The sequence below is a fragment of the Macaca nemestrina genome, chromosome 9 (genome assembly GCF_043159975.1).
Source record: "Macaca nemestrina isolate mMacNem1 chromosome 9, mMacNem.hap1, whole genome shotgun sequence".
Lineage (NCBI taxonomy): Eukaryota > Metazoa > Chordata > Mammalia > Primates > Cercopithecidae > Macaca > Macaca nemestrina.
In genome coordinates this window covers 133,049,216-133,069,328 of record NC_092133.1, presented here as the reverse complement: position 1 = coordinate 133,069,328, position 20,113 = coordinate 133,049,216, and the positions used below count along the sequence as shown (strand labels likewise).

The 20,113-nt window shown below is 39.1% G+C and overlaps 1 protein-coding gene across 7 annotated transcripts in view; it reads left to right on the top strand.

The window, feature by feature from the left end:
* LOC105490600 (CUGBP Elav-like family member 2) overlaps positions 1-20,113 on the top strand; it is a 649,919-nt gene that overhangs the window by 144,093 nt on the left and 485,713 nt on the right. The window contains exon 1 of one of the 7 annotated variants that reach the window (XM_071068815.1): positions 1,290-1,377. The exons of the other annotated variants lie outside the window; for them this stretch is intronic. Within the exon in view, the coding sequence (XP_070924916.1) occupies positions 1,355-1,377 (23 nt within the window). The 5' untranslated portion in view covers positions 1,290-1,354. Of the gene's footprint in view, positions 1-1,289; positions 1,378-20,113 lie in introns of those variants that run through there. 7 annotated transcript variants of the gene reach the window in all.

Sequence of the window (20,113 nt, the reverse complement as noted above, 5' to 3'; positions counted from 1 at the left end):
TACCTAGCATGACTGTATCTGTGTAGAAAGGTTAAACTATAGCCAGTCAAGGGTCAAGAGGCAGCAATTTCTGTTGAAAAGTTTTGTAAGACTCCTCTTTGAAAATGCCTGGCTGGTGTACTGTAATGAAAGTTTCCCCACTTAGCTCTCTATAAGCAATTGTTTAGGCTGGGAAAAGATTTCCAAAGGGCAATACAAACCGTGAGCTATTGAATGCCATGGAGTTCCTTTAAAAAAAAAAAGAAGAAGAAGCCAACAGAAGGATACTGTAGAATTATAGTAACAATTCAAACAGTATTTATAGCAGATTGTTAGAATCTGAGTTGCAATGTAATCATAGCTATTTTATAGCAATAGTCTTTACCTTAATACCAGTCTATTTTCTAAAAGCTTAAAAAATATAACAGAGTTCGTATAATATGTCACCTCATAATGAAGCCAAGTTTGATTCCTCTTTTTGTGTTGCTCTTCCTTAGGTCCTTGGAGGATTTTAAAAAAAATTAATAACTTACAATTCACTCCCTTCTCTTCTTTTTTCCAAACTTCCTACTCCTTACCCTGTGGGAAAGACTAAGGAAAGAAAATGAAAGGGCTGTGGGAGAGAAGTCAGTCAAAAACAAGCCCACGAAACTCAAGGGGCTGTATTTCTTTATTTTTTTTTCTTTTACACAGAGAGCATTCGTGTAAAGAAAATAAGAGATTTATAATTTCCATAATTTGGCTGGAAGAAGCACACAACTGCATACTTCCTGTGTGTTAGTCATTTTTGGTTGCCTAGCTGCAAAACACAAATATATTGCAAAACCGTGTTTTTATCACAGTGGTACACATCTGTCAATGAATCCTCTCTTGTAACTTTTTGTCCAGTGCATTAAAAACAATAGATGTCACCATATCCAATTCCCTGTTTCTGATTACTTCAGCCTTGCTTAACTCTGCATTTGATCTTCAAACTAGCTTGAATGTTGGGTTTGTGGAAGAGAGAGAATTGCCTACATTAAACCAAAAAGTGCTAGAAATGGAAAATGGTGGAATCCTAGAACTTTTTATTTTCTTCCTGAAGCCTGTAGAACAAAGAAAGGAGTGCTCTTACATTCTGAAGTGAATTGGATTTCCAGTTGGGCATTTCAAGTATGTTAGCATTAAATAACCACGAGTCACCCAGTGTTGACTTCGGATGGTGTCATAAAGTGTTCTGAGACACTTGAATATGACCCCAGATTCCCTGGTGTTTACTCCCTCAGGGTTGGCTGAAGGTTGTGACTCACACTAAGGGCAGCTAGACCACTTCTGGAACAAGGTTTCCAAAGCCACGCTGCCCTTCGTACATCAGACTGTTGTGTATCAGCTTCCTATGAAGGCCCTCAACCTAAACAGGTGAGCCAATAAATCCTCAGGGAACGTGTTGAGAACAGGGATGAGAATGTGATGGCAAGATCAATGTTTCTGGACTTGTCCCCAGGGATATAAGACAGCCATCATTCCACTATGAACAAGGGGGCCCCTGACATCAACTTTCAGCCTTACCTCTACCTGATCAACCTGTTCCCAACTTAATGTTCCCCTAAGGGAAACCACTACTATGCCTGGTACATGGTAGGCATTTAATACATATTTACTACGGTCGGGCAAGGTGGCTCATGCCTATAAACCCAGCACTTTGGGAGGCCAAGACGGGTGGATCACTTGAGGTCAGGAGTTTGAGACCAGCCTGGCCAACATGGTGAAACCCTGTCTCTACTAAAAATACAAAAATTAGCCAGGTGTGGTGGTGTGCACCTGTAATCCCAGCTACTGGGGAGGCTGAGGCACAAGAATCGCTTGAACCCAGGAGGTGGAGGTTGCAGTGAACTGAGATTGCACTAGTGCACTCCAGCCTGGGCGACAGAGCGAGACTCCATCTCAAAAAAGTAAATAAGGCTAGGCGTGGTGGCTCACACCTATAATTTCAGCACTTTGAGAGGCTGAGGCAGGCGGATTACCTGAGCTCAGGAGTTCGAGACTATCCTGGCCAATGTGGTAAAACCCTATATCTATTAAAAATACAAAAATTAGCTGAGAGTGGTGGTAGGTGCTTGTAGTCCCAGCCAATCAGGAGGCTGAGGCAGGAGAATCCCTTGGACCCAGGAGGCAGAGGTTCCAGTGAGCCAAGATCATGCCACTGCACTCCAGCCTGAGCAACAGAGTGAGACTCCATCTCAAAAAAATAAAAATAAAAATAAATAAATAAGTAAATAAGTAAATATTTGCCAAGAGAACAATTTGGAGAACTTTGTGGAAATGGTCTTAACACAGATATTCTAGAGCTACTCACAGGTAGAATTGAATATCCTCAGGGCCTTTCTGAAGATCCCAGATATAGAAACAAGTAGGATCACCCACAGTACAAGAATCACTTTTAAAAACCAGGAAATAGCCCCGGTTCTTCTGCATTTCACACTGGACCTCAACTTCTGGACAAGTGCCATGTTTATAGTAGCACAAAGGAGAGAATAACCCTTTTGAAGACTGATTATAGCTTTGTGAAGGGTGTGCAGGTGAGTTGGTTCAATAAAACATTGACGATCAAATCAATTGACTAAACAGTCATGATTCAGGGTGGAAATCCCATCCTGGATCCATTTACAGGACCTTTTCCCTAGGGTCCTTAGTGGTAGTCTCAAAGTTGCTTCTCTCTTCCCCAGTGTCTTGTTTTTAAAATGGAAATACTTGCATAAATAACCCCTGAGAACATGCATTCATTACACTGGAATCGGAGGGGAGAGAAGATAAAATGCAAAATTGGCCTATCACTACAAACAGTAAAGAATAAGATGCTTCTGTTATGAAAACCGGCTTTCTCAGATATCCAGGAATCACCCTAGGACAGCGTTTTAGAGCTCTGAATGCCAGGTGTACTAACCGGCAATTTTTGAAGTTTTTGAGCCTCCTACAGACACAGAAGACTCTGTGCGTGTATGTGTGTGTGTGTGTGTGTGTGTGGTGTGTGCGTGTGTGTTTGTGTGCGTGTGCGCGTGTGCATGTGCACACATATGTATGTCTGTATATTTTTAAAGTGAGCTCTATGAAGAAAAATATGTAGCACAGAGAAAGGAGGTCATTTCTTACCTTTCATACTTTTGAGGATTCATTCTCATGCATAAAACTTTTGTGACAACGCCTTGTGTTTATGGCTTATCGTCTCTCCAAAGAGCTTTAAGCCCTGTTAGCATTATGGGCTGTTAGCATTATAGCACATAGCCCATTCTCATCAACCTAGTTAATGTAAACGGAGCAATAGCAGATTCAGTTCAAAACCACAGGTAATGTTCAAAGGCACTTATGCTTGATTTGGGAATGTACCTGGTATTTTTCCTTACCAATTGTGTTCATTGAACTGATGCTCAAGGTGAACTCCTTTTCTATAGCACGCACTAATTGACAGTACAGAGAAGCTGTCCAGTATCTCCTTGGGTCAGGGTGAGGCCAGGCCAAGAGTAAGACCTTGCCACAAATCATCTAGAAAGTAGATAATTAGCGGCAGACAGCATTATCTCATTTATTCCCACACTGTGCCTTGAAACTAGGTAGGAATATAATCAAGGATTGTGAATCGTGACGATAAGAACAGTGTGTGCACAGCCCCATGTTAGAAATGATGAGGAATTTAAAAGTGGACATGAACATGAGCTTTTCAAAAGAAGACATACATGCAGCCAACAAGCATATGAAAAAAAGAGCTCAGCATCGCTGATCACTAGAGAAATGCAAATCAAAATCACAGTGAGATGCCATCTTGCACCAGTCAGAATGGCTATTATTAAAAAGTCAAAAAATGACAGATGCTGGTGAGGTTGCAGAGAAAAGGGAATGTCCATACACTGTTGGTGGAAGTATAAATTAGCTCAGTTATTGTGGAAAACAGTGTGGAAATTCCTAAAAGACTTAAAAACAGAACCACCATTCAACCCAGCAATCCCATTCCTGGGTATATGCCCGAAAGAATGTAAATCATTCTACCATAAAGACACTTGTACGTGTATGTTCATCGCAGCACTATTCACAATAGCAAAGACATGGAATCAACCTAAATGTCCATCAGTGGTGGACTGGATAAAGAAAATGTGGTATGTATACACCGTGGAATACTATGCAGCCATAAAAAATGAGATGGTGTCCTTTGCAGGGACATAGGTGGAGCTGGAGGCCATCATCCTTAGTGAACTAACTCAGGAACAGAAAACCAAATACTGCATGTTCTCATGTGTAAGTGGGAGCTAAATGATGAGAACACAGGGACACATAGAGGGGAACAGCACACACTGGGGCCTGTCGAAGGGTAGAAGGTGGGAGGAGGGAGAGGCTCGGGAAAAATAACTAATGGGTACTAGGCTTAACACCTGGATGATAAAATAATCTGTACAATAAACCCCCAAGACACAAGTTTACCTATATAGCAAACTTGCACATGTACTCCCGAACTTAAAGAATGATAGTTGAGCTGGGCTCAAAAACACAGGACAGGTGCCAGCCCAGACTAGACCATGTGTATTCCCTAGAATTCTCACAACTGCATGAAGTCGTTATTCCCATTTTACAGAAGATTCCAAGATTGCAGAGGTTAATGACCATTGTTACGAGAGATGCCTAGTAGGGACCATCCTGCAAGTCAAACCCAATTTTTCACCTGACCCCAAAAGCCTTTCCTCTGCATAACAATGAGGAAGCTCACCAGAAATCTTCAGCATCCCGCTTCAGACAAAACTTTGGTTTGATGTGATAGATAATAAAATTATAAAAGTCATTAACAGCACGAGAGGAAGCCAGACACACGTATGGCACAGGCTCCCAGCAGGCAGCCTTCATGGTGCTTGTCCCATGCTGCCTCTCCCGGCTCACCTTTCTCAGTGGTTTGTGGATCTGTTTCCCCGAGCTCCACACCTTTGAACCATCTTTGTTCCCTCTCCTCTCCCCTCTCTTTTCTTATCAAAGTGGTAACAAAATACTATCTCTCCTACCTTCTTAATGTCTCTCACATTTGTGCCCTTTCTACCTCCCATTTTTCTTACATAGGAGGCTGGAGTATAAATTAGGGACACGGTGCCTGACTGGAACATTAGCCTCCTCACTAAGCTTTGCATCTTGAAACTGCCAGTACACCTTGTGGCCAGATGGATTTTTTTAATGTATTGTTATTTTTAGAGACAAGGATCTCCCTCTGTCTTACAGGCCAGAGTGTGGTAGTGCAATCCTAGCTCACTTCAGCCTCTGTGCTCGGCTAATCACTTTTTATTATTATTATTTTTGTAAAGGTGTGGTCTTGCCATGTTGCACTGACTGACCTCGAACTCCTGGCCTCAGGTAGCCCTGTGGCCTCAGTCTCCCGAGTAGCTGGGATTACAGGCTCCAGCAGATTGATTTTTTTTTTTTTCCTGATACAAAGTTTTACTCTGTCACCCGGGCTAGAGTGCAGTGGTGTGATCTTGGCTCACTACAACCTCTCCTCCCAGGTTCGAGTGATTCTCCTCCCTCAGGCTCCTCAGTAGCTGGGGCTACAGATGCCCATCACCACACCCAGCTAATTTTTGTATTTTTAGCAGACATGGGGTTTCACCATGTTGGCCAGACTGGTGACCTCAGGTGAGCCGCTCCCTTCAGCCTCCTATAATGCTGGGATTACAGATGTGAGCCACCATGCCCAGCCCAGCAGATTGATTTTTAAATGTCCACATGGTTATTGTGTATCAGCCCCTCAGTTTGTGTGCCACAGTAGGAAAAGAGGCATAGCGTATCCTTCTGGAGTTTATGATCTCATGGGGGACATAGACGAAAATGTGTGAAGAAATGCATAATTGTAAGACCATAGAGCTGGATTGGATGGTGGGGTGTGGGGACAGTGAGGCCAAGGGCAGAATCAAGGATGACTTTTAGTTTTCTGTACGGAACTAAGCGATGGTAGCACCATTTAGGAAAAATGTGAAAGATTAGGGGATGATTCGAAGTGGAGGGAGGGGAGGTTGAAAGTCCAATTTTGGACATGTCAACATTGAGATAGTTCTTCCATAATTCTTAGACATCCAAGAATAGGTGTCCCATAGACAGCTGTAACTATAAGAGTGGAAGTTAGAGAAGAATTCTGGGCTTGACATACGAATTGTGGAATAAAAAATCAAACTGATGGAAATAGACCAAGCCATGGGGATAAATGAGGTCAACTAGGGAGAAACATAGGAAAAGAAAAGGAGAAAGGAGGAGAGGGGACCTGAAGAACCACATCACCTAGAGGGTGGAGAGAGAAAGAAGAACCAGCCAAAAGAAGAGTAGCCAGAGAGAGAAGGGGAAAATCCAGGAAGGGTGGTGTTACAGACACTGATAGAAAACATTGTTTCAAGGGAAAGCAATCAATAGCAGTGTCAAATTCAGCTGAGAGACTAGAGATAAAACTACAAGTGTATCTGTTAGATATGACAACACTGAAGTAGATAACAATAACAACCAATGCATTGGTGGCCAGGCTGATGAAGCCTTTCTGGATTGGACTGAAAGGGAGAGAGGCAATGTATGCAGGCAAATCACTACTTGAAATTTTTATTTAATTCTGTGATTTTCTTACTGAGAAATTATAGAAGACTCCCTTTTGCCTGTCACATAGAATCTAGCCTTATTTTCATTTTTCATTTATTTATTTATTTATTTATTTGAGATGGAGTCTCTCTGTCGCCCAGGCTGGAGTGCAATGACACGATCTTGGCTCACTGCAGCCTCCGCCTCCCAGGTTCAATTGATCTCCTGCCTCAGCTTCCCGAGTAACTGGGATTACAGGCGTGTGCCACCATGCTTGGCTAATTTTTTTGTATTTTTAATAGAGATGGGTTTCACCGTGTTAGGATGGTCTCGACCTCCTGACCTCGTGATCCACCTGCCTTGTCCTCCCAAAGTGCTGATATTGCAGGCTTCAGCCACCACATCTGGCCTGTAGCCTCAATTTTAACTTGACCATATGAATACACTGGTTTGGTTAAATTGAACTAATCCTAAATATTTCTTACCTCTGCACTTTTGCCTACAAGAACCGTTACACCAGGAATTCCCCACTCACTCGTTTGTGCCCCACTCCTACGTTGTCATTCATGACTGTTGATATGGCTTGGCTGTGTCCCCACCCAAATCTCATTTTGAATTATAGCTCCCATCATTCCCACGTGTTGTGGGAGGGACCTGGTGGGAGATAATTGAATCATGGGTGTGGTTTCCTCCATACTGTAATGGTGGTAGTGAACAAGTCTCATGAGATCTAATGATATTTTTAAAGGGTTTCCCCTTTCACTTGGCTCTCATTTTCTCTCTTGCCTGTTGCCATGTAAGACATGCCTTTCACCTTCTGCATGATTGTGAGCCCTCCCCAGCCTCATGGAACCATGAGTCCATTAAACCTCTTTTTCTTTATAAATGACCCAGTCTCAGGTGTGTCTTTACCAGCAGTGTGAAAACAGACTAATACAACTGCTGTGATCTTTTCATCCTCAGAATTTTTATTGCACCTTCCATCACCCCTATAGTGGCATTTATGAGATACTGCTTTTATTCATGTATCTTTCATGTCTCAATGAAGCTTAGACTATAATGGACCTTATACTTGGCATTTTCCCAACACGAAATCTTATGCATATTAGTTCAAAGTATTAACGGTCTGACTGGTGGTGACATTCTCTGCTCAATTATTCCCAGCTTTGGAGTCATTGTCAAGGAAAACAGACCCCTCAGACACCTCCCTAAATGCCATCCCCAGGAAAAGTACTGGCAAAGTGCAAGATCCTGACCCAATGCCCATGTTTTGTTTTGCTTTTAGTAGACTTTTTTTTTCCACTTTAGAATAGTTGTAGATTTACAGAAAAGTGGAAAAGATAGCAGAGAGAATTTCTATCTACCCCACATCCAATTTCCCCTATTGCTAATATCTTGTGTTAGTATAGTATATTTATCACAATTAATGAACCAATATTGATACAATATTAATTACCCAATATCTATACAGTATTCTGTTTTCCTTACTTTTTACCTAATGTCCTTTTTCCATCCCCAATCCCATCCAGGATGTCACACTACATTTAGTGTCACGTTTCCTTAGGTTCTTCTTGGTTGGGACAGTTGCTTAGACCTCCCTTGCTTTTGATGACCTTGATAGTTTTGAGCAGGACTGCTTAGATATTTTGTCAAATGCTCCTCAATTGGGATTTGTCTGATGTTTCTTTCATGACTAGACTGGGATTATGGGTTTGCGGGAGGAAGAGCACAGAGGTGAAGGACCACCATTCCCATCCCATTATATCGAGTGTACGTACTATCAACATGGCTTCTCATGGTTGATGTCCACCTTGGTCATCTGGTGTTGATCGCATTTCTCCACTGCAAAGTTATTCTTTCTCCCACCTCTTCCCATACTGCACTTTTTGGGAAGAAGTCACAATGTGCAGCCAACATTAAGGAATAGAGAATTATGCTCCACCTACTTAAAGGCAGGATATCTACAAGAAGTATTTGGAATTCTTCTGCATGGAAGATTTGTCTCTTATTTCCCATTTATTTCGGTATTAAATTATTTATTTATATCAGATGGACTCACAAATTTATATTAATTTCATAGTTTGGATTGTAATTCATTACTCCGTAATTATGTTGCTTGAATTGTTCTGTCCTTGGCCATGGGATGCTCTCGTTCAGTTGTCTCCTATGTATATGTCCTTTGACACATTCTCACATGGATTTTATTTGTTTTGTTATATTTTGACTACTTACCTGCTCAAAAACAAGATGTTTGATGCACATCTTGTATTTTTCTTTCCCCTGTCTTAGAATCAGCCATTTCTCTAGGGAGTCCTGGTTCTATTTATTAGAAAATAGGCCGGGCGTGGTGGCTCATGCCTGTAATCCCAGCACTTTGGGAGGCCAAGGCGGGCGGATCACGAGGTCAGGAGATCGAGATCATCCTGGCTAACACAGTGAAAACTCGTCTTTACTAAAAACAAACAAAAAAAAATACAAAAATATTAGCCAGGTGTGGTGGTGGGTGCCTGTAGTCCCAGCTACTCAGTAGGCTGAGGCAGGATAATTGCTTAAACCAGGAGGCAGATGTTGCAGTGAGCCGACGTCATGCCACTGCACTCCAGCATGGGCGACAGAGCAAGACTTGTCTCAAAAAACAAAAATTATGTTAGAAACCAAGACCTGGACATGAAGTGTGGTCATTGCTACTGGGTTGTCATTGCATCTAGGCCCTCTCAGCTGACAGAGCAAGGAAATATTTGTATATATTAACCCATGCATATACATGTATCCCTAAATATCTCTACATGTAACCTTCTGTATCAATAGTAAGCTAACATAAGTTCATACTGATGTCTTCATCTCTATTCCATTACCTTCTCTCCCTGTTTATCTGGAAACTCCCACTCTAACAGTGAGACACCTGGCTCTCACTTTATGCCATCCGTTTACGTAGACATTCAATTTCACATGTATAGTGGTTTCAGAATGTTAAGTCATACCTACACCCCATTGAGAAACAACTTTATCAACTAGAGTGCAGTGCTATGTACAGCATCTTTTGTCCTTGGTCTTACATGTTTCACTTGTTTCAAAAGTTACTTAAGTAAGAGTATTTTTTCCTTCATACCCTTTGGTGAGGTTGTTTCAAATGTTTGTAATAGAGTCAGACTTTTCTTTTGACATTCTGAAATCCACCCTGGGATTCCTAGACCTTATGAATTATGTTTTTTGAAATTTGCACAAATTAAGGTTCACTCTTTGTGCTATAAGGCTGTAAGGGTTTGAATGACAAATGCAATGGCACATATCCACCATTATATTATCATAGAGAATAGTTTCACTGCCCTAAAAATTCCTCTGTGCTTTACCTATTCAAGCTCTTCACCCTAAACTCTGGCAACCACTGATATATTTAACTGTTGTTGTAATTTTGATTTATGCAGAATGTCATATATGTGGAATCATATAATATGTAGCCTTTTCAGAGTGGCTTCTACTTCCCAGAGTTTTATCTATGTATTTGCATGGCTAGATAGTTCATTCCTTTCTACCACTGAATAGTATTCCTTTGTCTGGATGTACTAGTTTGTTGGTTCCTTCATTCACCTATTGAAGAACATCTTGGTTGCTTCCAGTTTTGGCAATTATGAATAAATCTGCTATAAATATTCATGCACAGGTTTTTGTGTGGCCATAAGTTTTCAAATCAGTTGGGTAAATAACCTAGGAGCCTGATTGCTGCAGCATAATTTAAGACTCTGTTTAGCTTTGTGAGAAACTGGCAAACTGTCTTCCAAAGTGGGTATATTATTTTGTGTTTCACCAGCAGTGAATGAGAGTTTTTGTTGCTCTGCATCCTCACCAGCAATTGGCATTGCCAATTTTTTTATGTAAGTCATTCTAGTAGATATTTAGTGGTATCTCATTGTTATTTAAATAGTCATTTCCCAAGTGACAAATGATATTGGATATCTTTTTATATACTTACTTGCCATGCATGTGTCTTCTTTTATATCATTCAGATATTTTGCCTATTTTTTAATTGACTTGTTTGTTTTATTGCTGAGTTGTAAGAGTTCTTTGTGTATTTTGGATACAAGTTCTTTATCAGATACATATTTTGCAAATGTATTTTTTTCCAGACCGTGGCTTGTCTTTTTTGATTCTCTCTCTCTTTTTTAAAATTTTACTTTAAGTTCTGGAATACACATGCAGAACATGGAGATTTGTTATATAGGTATACATGTGCCATGGTGGTTTGCTGCACCTATCAACCTGTCATATAGGTTTTAAGCCCTGCATGCATTAGGTATTTGTCCTAATTCTCTCCCTCCCCTTGTCCCTCACCCCCAAACAGGCCCCGGTGTGTGATGTTCCCCTCCCTGTGTCCATATGTTCTCATTGTTCAGCCCCCACTTATGAGTGGGAACATGCTGAGTTTGGTTTTCTGTTTCTGTGTTAGTTTGCTGAGAATGATGGTCTCCAGTTTCATCCATGTACCGGCAAAAGACATGAACTCATTCTTTTTTATGACTGCATAGTATTCCATGTTGTATATATGCCACATTTTCTTTATCCAGTCTACCACTGATGGGCATTTGGGTTGGTTCCAAGTCTTTGATACTGTAAATAGTGCTGCAATAAAAATACATGTGTATGTGTCTTTATAGTAGCATGATTTATAATCCTTTGGATGTATATCCAGCAATGGGATTGCTGGGTCAAATGGTATTTCTGGTTCTGATTCTCTTAAAAGTGTCTTTCTCAAAGCCAAGCTTTTAATTCTAAAAGGTCCAAATTGTCAATTTTTTTCTTTCATATATCATGCGTTTGATACAGTATAAAAATCCTCTTCATCACCAAACCCAAAGTTATATATAGATTTTCTTTTGGAAGTTTCATAGTTTTATATTTGAGTTAATTTTATGGAAGGTGTAGGTCTGTGTCTAGGTTCATTTTTATGTATATGGATATCCAATTGTTAGAGCACCGTTTGTTGAAAAGACCATTCTTTCCCCATTGAATTGCCTTTGCATCTTTTTTTTTTTTAATCTATGGCCTCTATTTGTGTTTCTCCATATTTGTGCTTTGTATTCTGATATGTTGATCTTTATGTCTGTTCTTTGACTATCTTGATTATTATGAGTATAGCTTAATAGTAAGTCTTGAATTTGGGTAATGTGAATCCTCCACATTTGTTTTTCCTCTTCAGTATTGTTTTGGCTCTTCTTGGTCTCTTGTGTTTACATTTAAACTTTAGAATCAGTTTGCTGATATCCACAAAATAACTTTGCTGATACCCACAAAATAACTTGCTGGGATTCTTACTGAGATTGCATTGAATCTATAAATCAAATTGGGAACAACTGACATCTTAACAATATTGAGACTTTCAAAATGAGCCCAGACTATTTCCCATTTATTTAAATTCTCTTTGATTTCTCTCACCAGTGTTGTGAAGTTTTCTGTATATGGGTCCTATAAATATTTTGTTAGATTTATATCTAAATATTTCTCATTTTTTCTGATACAATTGTAAATGGTATTTTTCATTTCAAATTGGAAGATTCCAATTGTTCATTGCTGTATATGGTGAAAAATTAACTTGTATATTGACCTTGTATCTTGTAATCTTGCTAAAGTTACTGATTAGTTCCAGCATATTTTTGTAGATTCTTTATTATTTCTACATTGCCAATTATGTCATCTAAAATAAAGACAGTTGTATTTCTTTTGTTCCAATCTGTATCGCTTTTACTTCTTTTTCTTGTATTTTTTTCTATTAAGTAGGACTTCCAGTATGATGCTGAATCAGAGTGATAAGAAAGGACATCTTTGCCTTATTCGTGATCTTTGGGGGAAAGTGTTCAGGATATCACTAATAAGAATGATAATAGCAATAGATTTTAAAATATATGCTCTTTATCAAATTGAGGAAGTTTCTGTGCATTCCTTTTTTGAGAGTTTTTTTCTTATGAATGGATGTTAGAATTTTTCAAATGCCTTTTCTGCATCAATTGATATGATCATGAGTTTCCTGCTTTAGCCTGTTGATGTGGTAGATTACATTAATTGATTTTTTAATGTCAAACCAGCCTTGCCTACTTGGAATAAATCCTACTTGGTCATAGTATATAATTTTTTTATAGATTATTGAATTGTATTTGCTAGTATTTTGTTGAGGATTTTTACATACATGTTCATGAGAGATATTAGACTGTCATTTTCCTTTCTTACACTGTGTTCATTTGGCTTTGATATTAGAATAATGCTGGCCTCATAGAATGATTTAGGAAGCACTCCTTTGGCTTCTATTCTGGAAGAAAATGTGGAGAACTGGCATTATTCCTTTAGTAAATTGTTGGTGGATTCACCAGCGGAACCATCTCAGCCTGGTACACTTCTCTGGGAGGTGGGGGGAGAAAGGTTAATTATTAATTTCTGTAATAAATATAGGGCTATTCAGATTGTCTGTTTCTCCTGTAAGTTTTGGTAGTTTGTGTTTTTTAAAGAGTCAGTCTATTTCATCTAAGTAATCCAGTTTGTAGTTATAAGGTTGTTCATGTCCTTTCCATGTCTGTAGGATTAGTAATAATGACCCAGGTTTCATATCTGATATTGGCAATTTGTGTCTCCACAAAGAAAAACAACAGGAAAACAACAAAGAAAATCAATACAACAAAAAGGTGGTTATTAATGTTTTCAAATAACCGGCTTTTTGTTTTATTGATTTTCTTCGTTGTTTTTCTGTTTTCAATCATTGGCTTCTCCTCTCATTCTTTATTTCTTTTCTTCTACATGTATCAGGTTGAAATTGTTCTTTTTTAAGTTGAATTTCATAAGCTACAATCAGATTATTGACCTTTCTTCTTTTCTAATATACGCAGATAATGCTATATATTTCCCTCTAAGCACTGCTTTTGCTGCATGTCACAGATTTTTCCAGTTATCTTTCTGTTATTGACCTACAATTATTTTATGGCCTGAAAACATACTTTGTATGGTCTCTATTTGTCGAAATTTTTGAGGTGTGTTTTATGGCTCATAATGGGGTCTATCTTGGTGAGTGTTCCATGGGATTTTGAGAAAAATGTATATTCTGCTGTGTGTGGGTGAAGTATTCTATATATTCAGTTACATAAAGTTGGCCATGCTGTTCAGATCATTGATGTCCTTACTGATGTTCTGCCTACTTGATCTACTGATAGAAGAGTATTAAAGCGGTGGCGACATTTTGACCTTTGAAACAAAATCACCCCCCAACACCGAATACGTTCTGGATCTGCCCCAGCTGTCCTTTTGCAAATTATGAAAGTGAGTGTCCTTGAAAACTGATGGTAGTAAATGTCTTAGAATTACTAAGAGTTTTTTTTCATTAGTTGTATGAAGAAGATTGAGAAACCACTTATGTAAGATATTGTGGAAGGGAACAATGAATAAGGGAAAAATGAGTTAAATGATTCCTAAGATCCTTTGACCTATGGGAATCTGTGCTACCTCGGGTGCTTCTGAATTCTCTTGGTGATATTTTTTACTTGACTTTTTTACTTCCTTGCTCCTATCTTTGTTACCGCCTCACAGTCCTGCTATTTTTGTCCTCGCAAGTAGAGCTTATCTGTTAAATAATTTGTGACCTCTAACCAATATATAAGAGTAGACTTAATGGGGAACCTATTGTGTCAAATGTCTTTCCTGAAATCATCCTGTCCCATGAAGTTCCTTTCTCAAAACATTCAGACCAAGGGGAAAGCAATCTCTACCGCTATGTGAGCCAGATAAAGTATTGAGTCTGAAAAAGCTGGAGAAAAATAAGGAGTATTTATTAATACTTCTGGCCAAAACAGTGATTCTTTTGCTGCCTTCCCCTGGAATAAAATCGTAAGAAAAAAATAATAATAATGAACTCTTTAAGACACATGAACTTGGATAGTACAGAAGATTCCTCTAAGTGGGGAGAGAGAGTCCAGGAAGGGCTTGCTCTACTGCTATTTGCCGTCTTATCCCAGAAAAATGAAGAGTGTGGGGAAACTAACAAAGGGCTCTTTTCTGACGTTTGTAAATCCGTCATGCAAATTAACAAATGCCTTATGCTAATACTAAAGAAATTACTTAAGACTTTTCTCTCTAGTGAGCCTTTGAGTTTTCTTGGGATTCTCTGACTTCGGGAGGTTTTGACTGTGTCTGAGGACCATGAGAAAGGGGTTTTGATTGGGATTAGCAGAGAAACCTGGCAAAAAGATTGACATATGCCCTGGGAAAGGAACAGAAAATTCGAAATCAGAATTATCAGGGAAAACTCAGGAAAGAATATCTGCTGTTTATTCCTCACCTCTTCCACAAGGATCTCCCTTTGAGAAAGAACCTTGTAACTATTTATGAGCTCTCAGAGCTTCATGTGAGATGGATGAATGACCAGCATTTTCATTCCATTTTTGTAGAAAAGTGTGAGAAACAGCAAAGTTTTAATTATTTGCTCAAGGACAGGAATGGGCTTCTAATTCCAGTTCCTATTCACTGCCTGAGCAGTTTCACAGCCTGTAATATTTAAATTACTGCTTAAATGTTGTATTTAATGATGAATGGCTTTTGCCATCATAGATGAGAAATTGCTGTGGCCATTTTCTTGCCTGAGTAATCAGTGTCTCTGAGATGGTAGGCTTATTCTTTGAGGGCCTCAAATGGGAGATCTGTATTAAGCATGTTTCCAAAGGCAAATTTCTTAAAGGGAGAAATAAAGAAAATACAGTCTCAGTTTCCTGTCCATTAGCCTTCAGTTCATTGCTCCAAAAAAAAAAAAAAAAACTGGGAGCTGTTTTGGCAAATAACCCTATGTCCCTATGTTCTTGGGATAGTATCCGTGGAAACTCCCTAAAACTTTACAATGAAACAGAAACTGTAATAAAACAATAAAGCAAAACAAAACCCATACACACACTCTCTGTCCAAGGAGTCATAGCTAGAAGTCCGCAAGGCATTTCTGAGCTATCTCTTCCAAGAAAAAGACAGTATCTGTGCAAAGATATCAAAGAGAGATTCTAAAAGCAGAAGATAAAATTCAGCATGATCTGGTTAGGATAATTAGCTTAATTTAATCATTTCACAATGCATACATGTCTCAGAATATCACATGTATATCACATGCATCTACAATTTTTATGTATCAGTTATACAAAGAAACAAGATTCATTACCAAACTGTTGTCCATGCTGTTAAATAAGATCTGAGCACTTCCGTGTGACAGCAGGTTTCGGTTTTCTGTCTGGAATGCCCTCTTTCAATTCCCCATACCTGCTGGATTAAGATTAAGAAAGATAGATATATCTGACATGATTTCTTTTATTAAAGCTGAAAAACAAAAGGAAACCAAGAAAAAAACTCAGTATTATGTAACTATTTGGTTCCATAATGAGCAAATTATTAATTCAATTACAGATTATTAATACATAATGAGCACATTATTAATTCAATTACATCAAGACGTAAGTGCGTCTGTGTGTCTCAGCTTCGGCATCTATAAAATGACTCATTAACCTGTGAACCCCCTTTCATTGTAGACTTTTGTGATTTGATCAGATCCTTCTGTACTCCCAGAGTTCAAATGGGAGCAAGCATTTCCTTTGATGATATTTGGGAACCTAACTATTCACAATAAGGAATCCATTCCTTCCTCCCCTTCTGCTAAGACTTGGCATTTTTGTGATTAATTATATACGATATGGCCTTCTCATATGCTAGGTTTCAGTGTTTTTTCCAAGCTCCTTCATGCTTCCCAGGGCCTGGTTTTTCCTAAAGCTTTATTTTTGCTGACAATGAAATCTTCCCCCTCACTGCCCAGACTCTTTCACAGATGTTCCCTCTATCAACAGAGCAGCAGCTGCTGCCTGGACTCTGAGAGCCTGAGGAATCCACTGGTGTCTTTTCATCTTGACAAATAATATTGAAATAAGCAAATAACTTTCAAAAAAAATCCCAGAAGAATCTATGTATGTGATCCTTTCCCTGTCACTTTCTTTTCAAGAACTTGTCTTCATTTTGATGTTTTTATCACCAGGGATAAAGATTTAGAAGGATTCCATAAATTGCAAGAGAAAGCAGTAATTGCCTTTTGAGTTGAGCATACCATGCAAAGCCAATGTGAAGCATGGAATGGCTCAGATCTGCAAGGGATGCTTTCTACCTAGAGTTCACATTTAACGCTGAGTGGAACGATGCCCTTGCAGGTATGCCTGCAAGCAAAGTGCAGCACATCTGAATCTGGAAATCGAGCTCCATTTTGCTGAAATGAGGTCAGAAAACCATCTAAGGAAAAGTTATGTTTTCCAAAAATAAAAATTGAGTTTGGTACCAATCTATTGTACATGCTGTTTAAATAAGATTTGAACACTTTCATGTGATTGCAGGTTTTGGTTTTCTGTTTGTAATTCCTTCTTGCAATTTTCTCATACCTGCCTGCCTAAGGTTAAGAAAGATAGATGTCTCTGATGTGATGTCTTTTATTACTTACAGACTTGATATGTAATTTTGATAGAGCTAAGCCCATTATTAACCTTGAAGAGGGTACTGTAAAATAAGTTAAGCAGTAGCTTAATATTTTTATTTGCAGGAAACACACATAAAATTAGAGGATATAGTAACATCTATTTATATTAGGTATATATATATAAAATAGGTCATGTATAATGTGTAAGTTTTTATATGTATGCATATATATACACACACATCTATAAACAAAAGTGGAGGATGAACTGGCCTACATTAGGTGCAAAGAAACCTGTATTCTCGTCCTGTATCAAAGATAATTTTAGAATGTCATTTCCATTCTCCCTGTTTCTTTGTCAATCTGTAAAACAGTGATGGTATCATCTGACCTACTTCCTTTATAGCCTCAAATGAGAAAATGCTATAGGAAGAAAAATTTAAATGTAAAGTCTGGGTGGCTCCCGTGCGATGCACATGCATGAAAAAATGCATGCTCGTTCTGCATCAGACCTCCTCACTCTGTAAACATTCACACGATTGGAGGCCAGCACAATGCATAACAATTCAGATTCATGTCCTCCCATGAGGAAAGGTGGCTTTCTTGCCTGAAAAGCATCATCACAGAATGACTTTCAATAGCAAGTTCTAGTGTATTTTAAAAGGTTTCTGTTTGCAAGAACATGTTTATTGTGCAGAGCAGAGTGTCTGTTTTAAAGCAGTGGCTCTCAGCTCCCATTGTTCTGCAGAATCACCTGGGTCCTACCCCAGAGCTTCTGATTCATTGGGTCTGAGATGAGGCTTAGCTGCGGTTTTAGTTTTAAGCTCCCTGGAGATTCTAATGGACAGCCAGATTTTATAACATTATCTGTAAATGTGAAGATACAACATTGGCTGCACACACAGCAAAAATGACTGTATTTAAATGACGACATCCAAGAACATACTGTGAGTTAAAGTACATTTAATGTCACCATACAGGAGATTATCAAAGCACATATAGAAGATGGTCTCCCTTCTCTTTTTTTCCCCTCCCTCTCTCCCTCTCTCCTTTCTCTTCCCCTCAAGGTCTACAAGTCCATCAGATAACTGGAGATGACAATTTCCCGCTATATTGTGCATATCAGTTCAGACTAAATCCTCTGGAGGAAATTTCATTTCCTTTTCCTATAAGAAATTGGCCTTTTAAACAAGTACATTTTAGGTAAAAAGCTCTTCTAGTTGATGTGTTCAGTACCCCTTTATCGCAATAAAAATCATGTGGTCTTGAATAAGTTTGAATGCTCTTGACTTAGGGAGTAGAGCTGTTTTAGCCATCTAAAGTTTATGCTGGCTGCTTTCCCCTGTCTGTACTTTAGCCTTGAAAAATGGCAACAGTGCCTTGAATATGGGCGTGGCATCATTTTATGGATCCCACTCTTTAAAAGCATGACCCGTGAAACTTAAAAACTGCTAAAGCTTAGGAACATTGCTTTTGACCAGAAGACCACTTCTTGGGAGACTAAAGATGGGTTTATGTTTATGAATGGAATTAAGACAGAAATCTTTAAAGTAGTTCAGAGCCACCCATCACAGAAGGCTCGTGCCCCTGGAGGGCTCTCATGATTTTGTGGAGTTGTGCTGATATCTGCCCTTTCAGCTTCAGAGGGGAAATGTTTGTTTTGGCTGTTGTGGGGCCCTGGATCTTTCTCCCAGGTCAGCTGGGAGATGAAGAAGGGACATCAACAGAAGGGGTTCCGATTGCTCCCTCTAACCATGAAATACGGTAACGTTTCTTCAACTATCTAGAAAACCGATATTAGAGCACAGGGTTGTAAGGGGAGTCTGCTGGGGATGCTGCCATGTTTTAGGTAGGATTGGAGTCCCATGTTGAAGGAACAGCGCCCTTCTAAAGCCCATGACTATTGGCTGTTCTCACATGGTCCAGGTACCAGGGTGAAGGGGAAAAAAATCAGACAACAGCCTCTCTCACTATCCCAGGATAGGATAGTCTCACTATCCTGGACTCCCCCATCCTTCTTCTGAAATCATAAGCTTCTTAATTACAAACAATAAAATCCATTTTGGCTAATTTTCTTTATCTTTCTTTTTTTTATTTATTTCAAACTTGTAGAAAAACTGTAAGAACAGGCTGGGCATGGTAGCTCACGTCTGTAATTCTAGCACTTTGGAAGGCTGTGGCAGGCAGATCACTTGAGGTCAGGAGTTCGAGACCAGCCTGGCCAAAATGGTGAAACCCTATCTGTACTACTAAAAATACAAAAAAAAAAAATTTAGCTGGGCATGGCAGCAGGCACCTGTAGTCCCAGCTACTTTGGAGGACGAGGCAGAAGAATCACGAACCAGGAGGTGGAGGTTGCAGTGAGCAGAGATCAAGCCACTGCACTCCAGACTGGGTGACAGAGCAAGACTCTGTATCCAAAGAAAAAAAAAGAAAAGGAAACTGTAAGAGCAATGCAAAGAAAAGAATACTATATACACTTTCCCCAGATTTCCTGTTCTCAACATTTTGCCATATTTGCTTCATCATTCTTTCCATACATATTACCTTCTGAATCATTTGAGTCTAAGTTACAGATCTGATGCCCCTTTATTTATGCCTAAGTTCTTAGGTGTATGTTTGCTAAAAACAGTACAATTATCAAAATCAGGAAATTAACATGTTATGGTATTATGACACAATCTGGCTCACTCTCCAATTGTCTTGATAATGTATTTTATCATACTTGTGTGTGTGTGTATATATCATGACAAAATAGTTTCTATATGTGTGCATGTGTATATGTATATGGATAAAAATTTATTCAGTTAGGATATACACAAGCAATTGCTTTTAAAAACAATTGGCCGGCCAGGTGTGGTGGCTCACGCCTGTAATCCCAGCACTTTGGGAGGCCAAGGTGAACGGATCACAAGGTCAGGAATTCGAGACCAGCCTGACTAAAATAGTAAAACCCCATCTCTATTAAAAATACAAAAAAAAAAAATTAGCCAGGAATGGTGGCGGGTGCCTGTAATCTCAGCTACTTGGGAGGCTGAAGCAAGGAGTATTGCTTGAACCTGGGAGACGGAGGTTGCAGTGAGCTGAAATCATGCCACTGCACTCCAACCA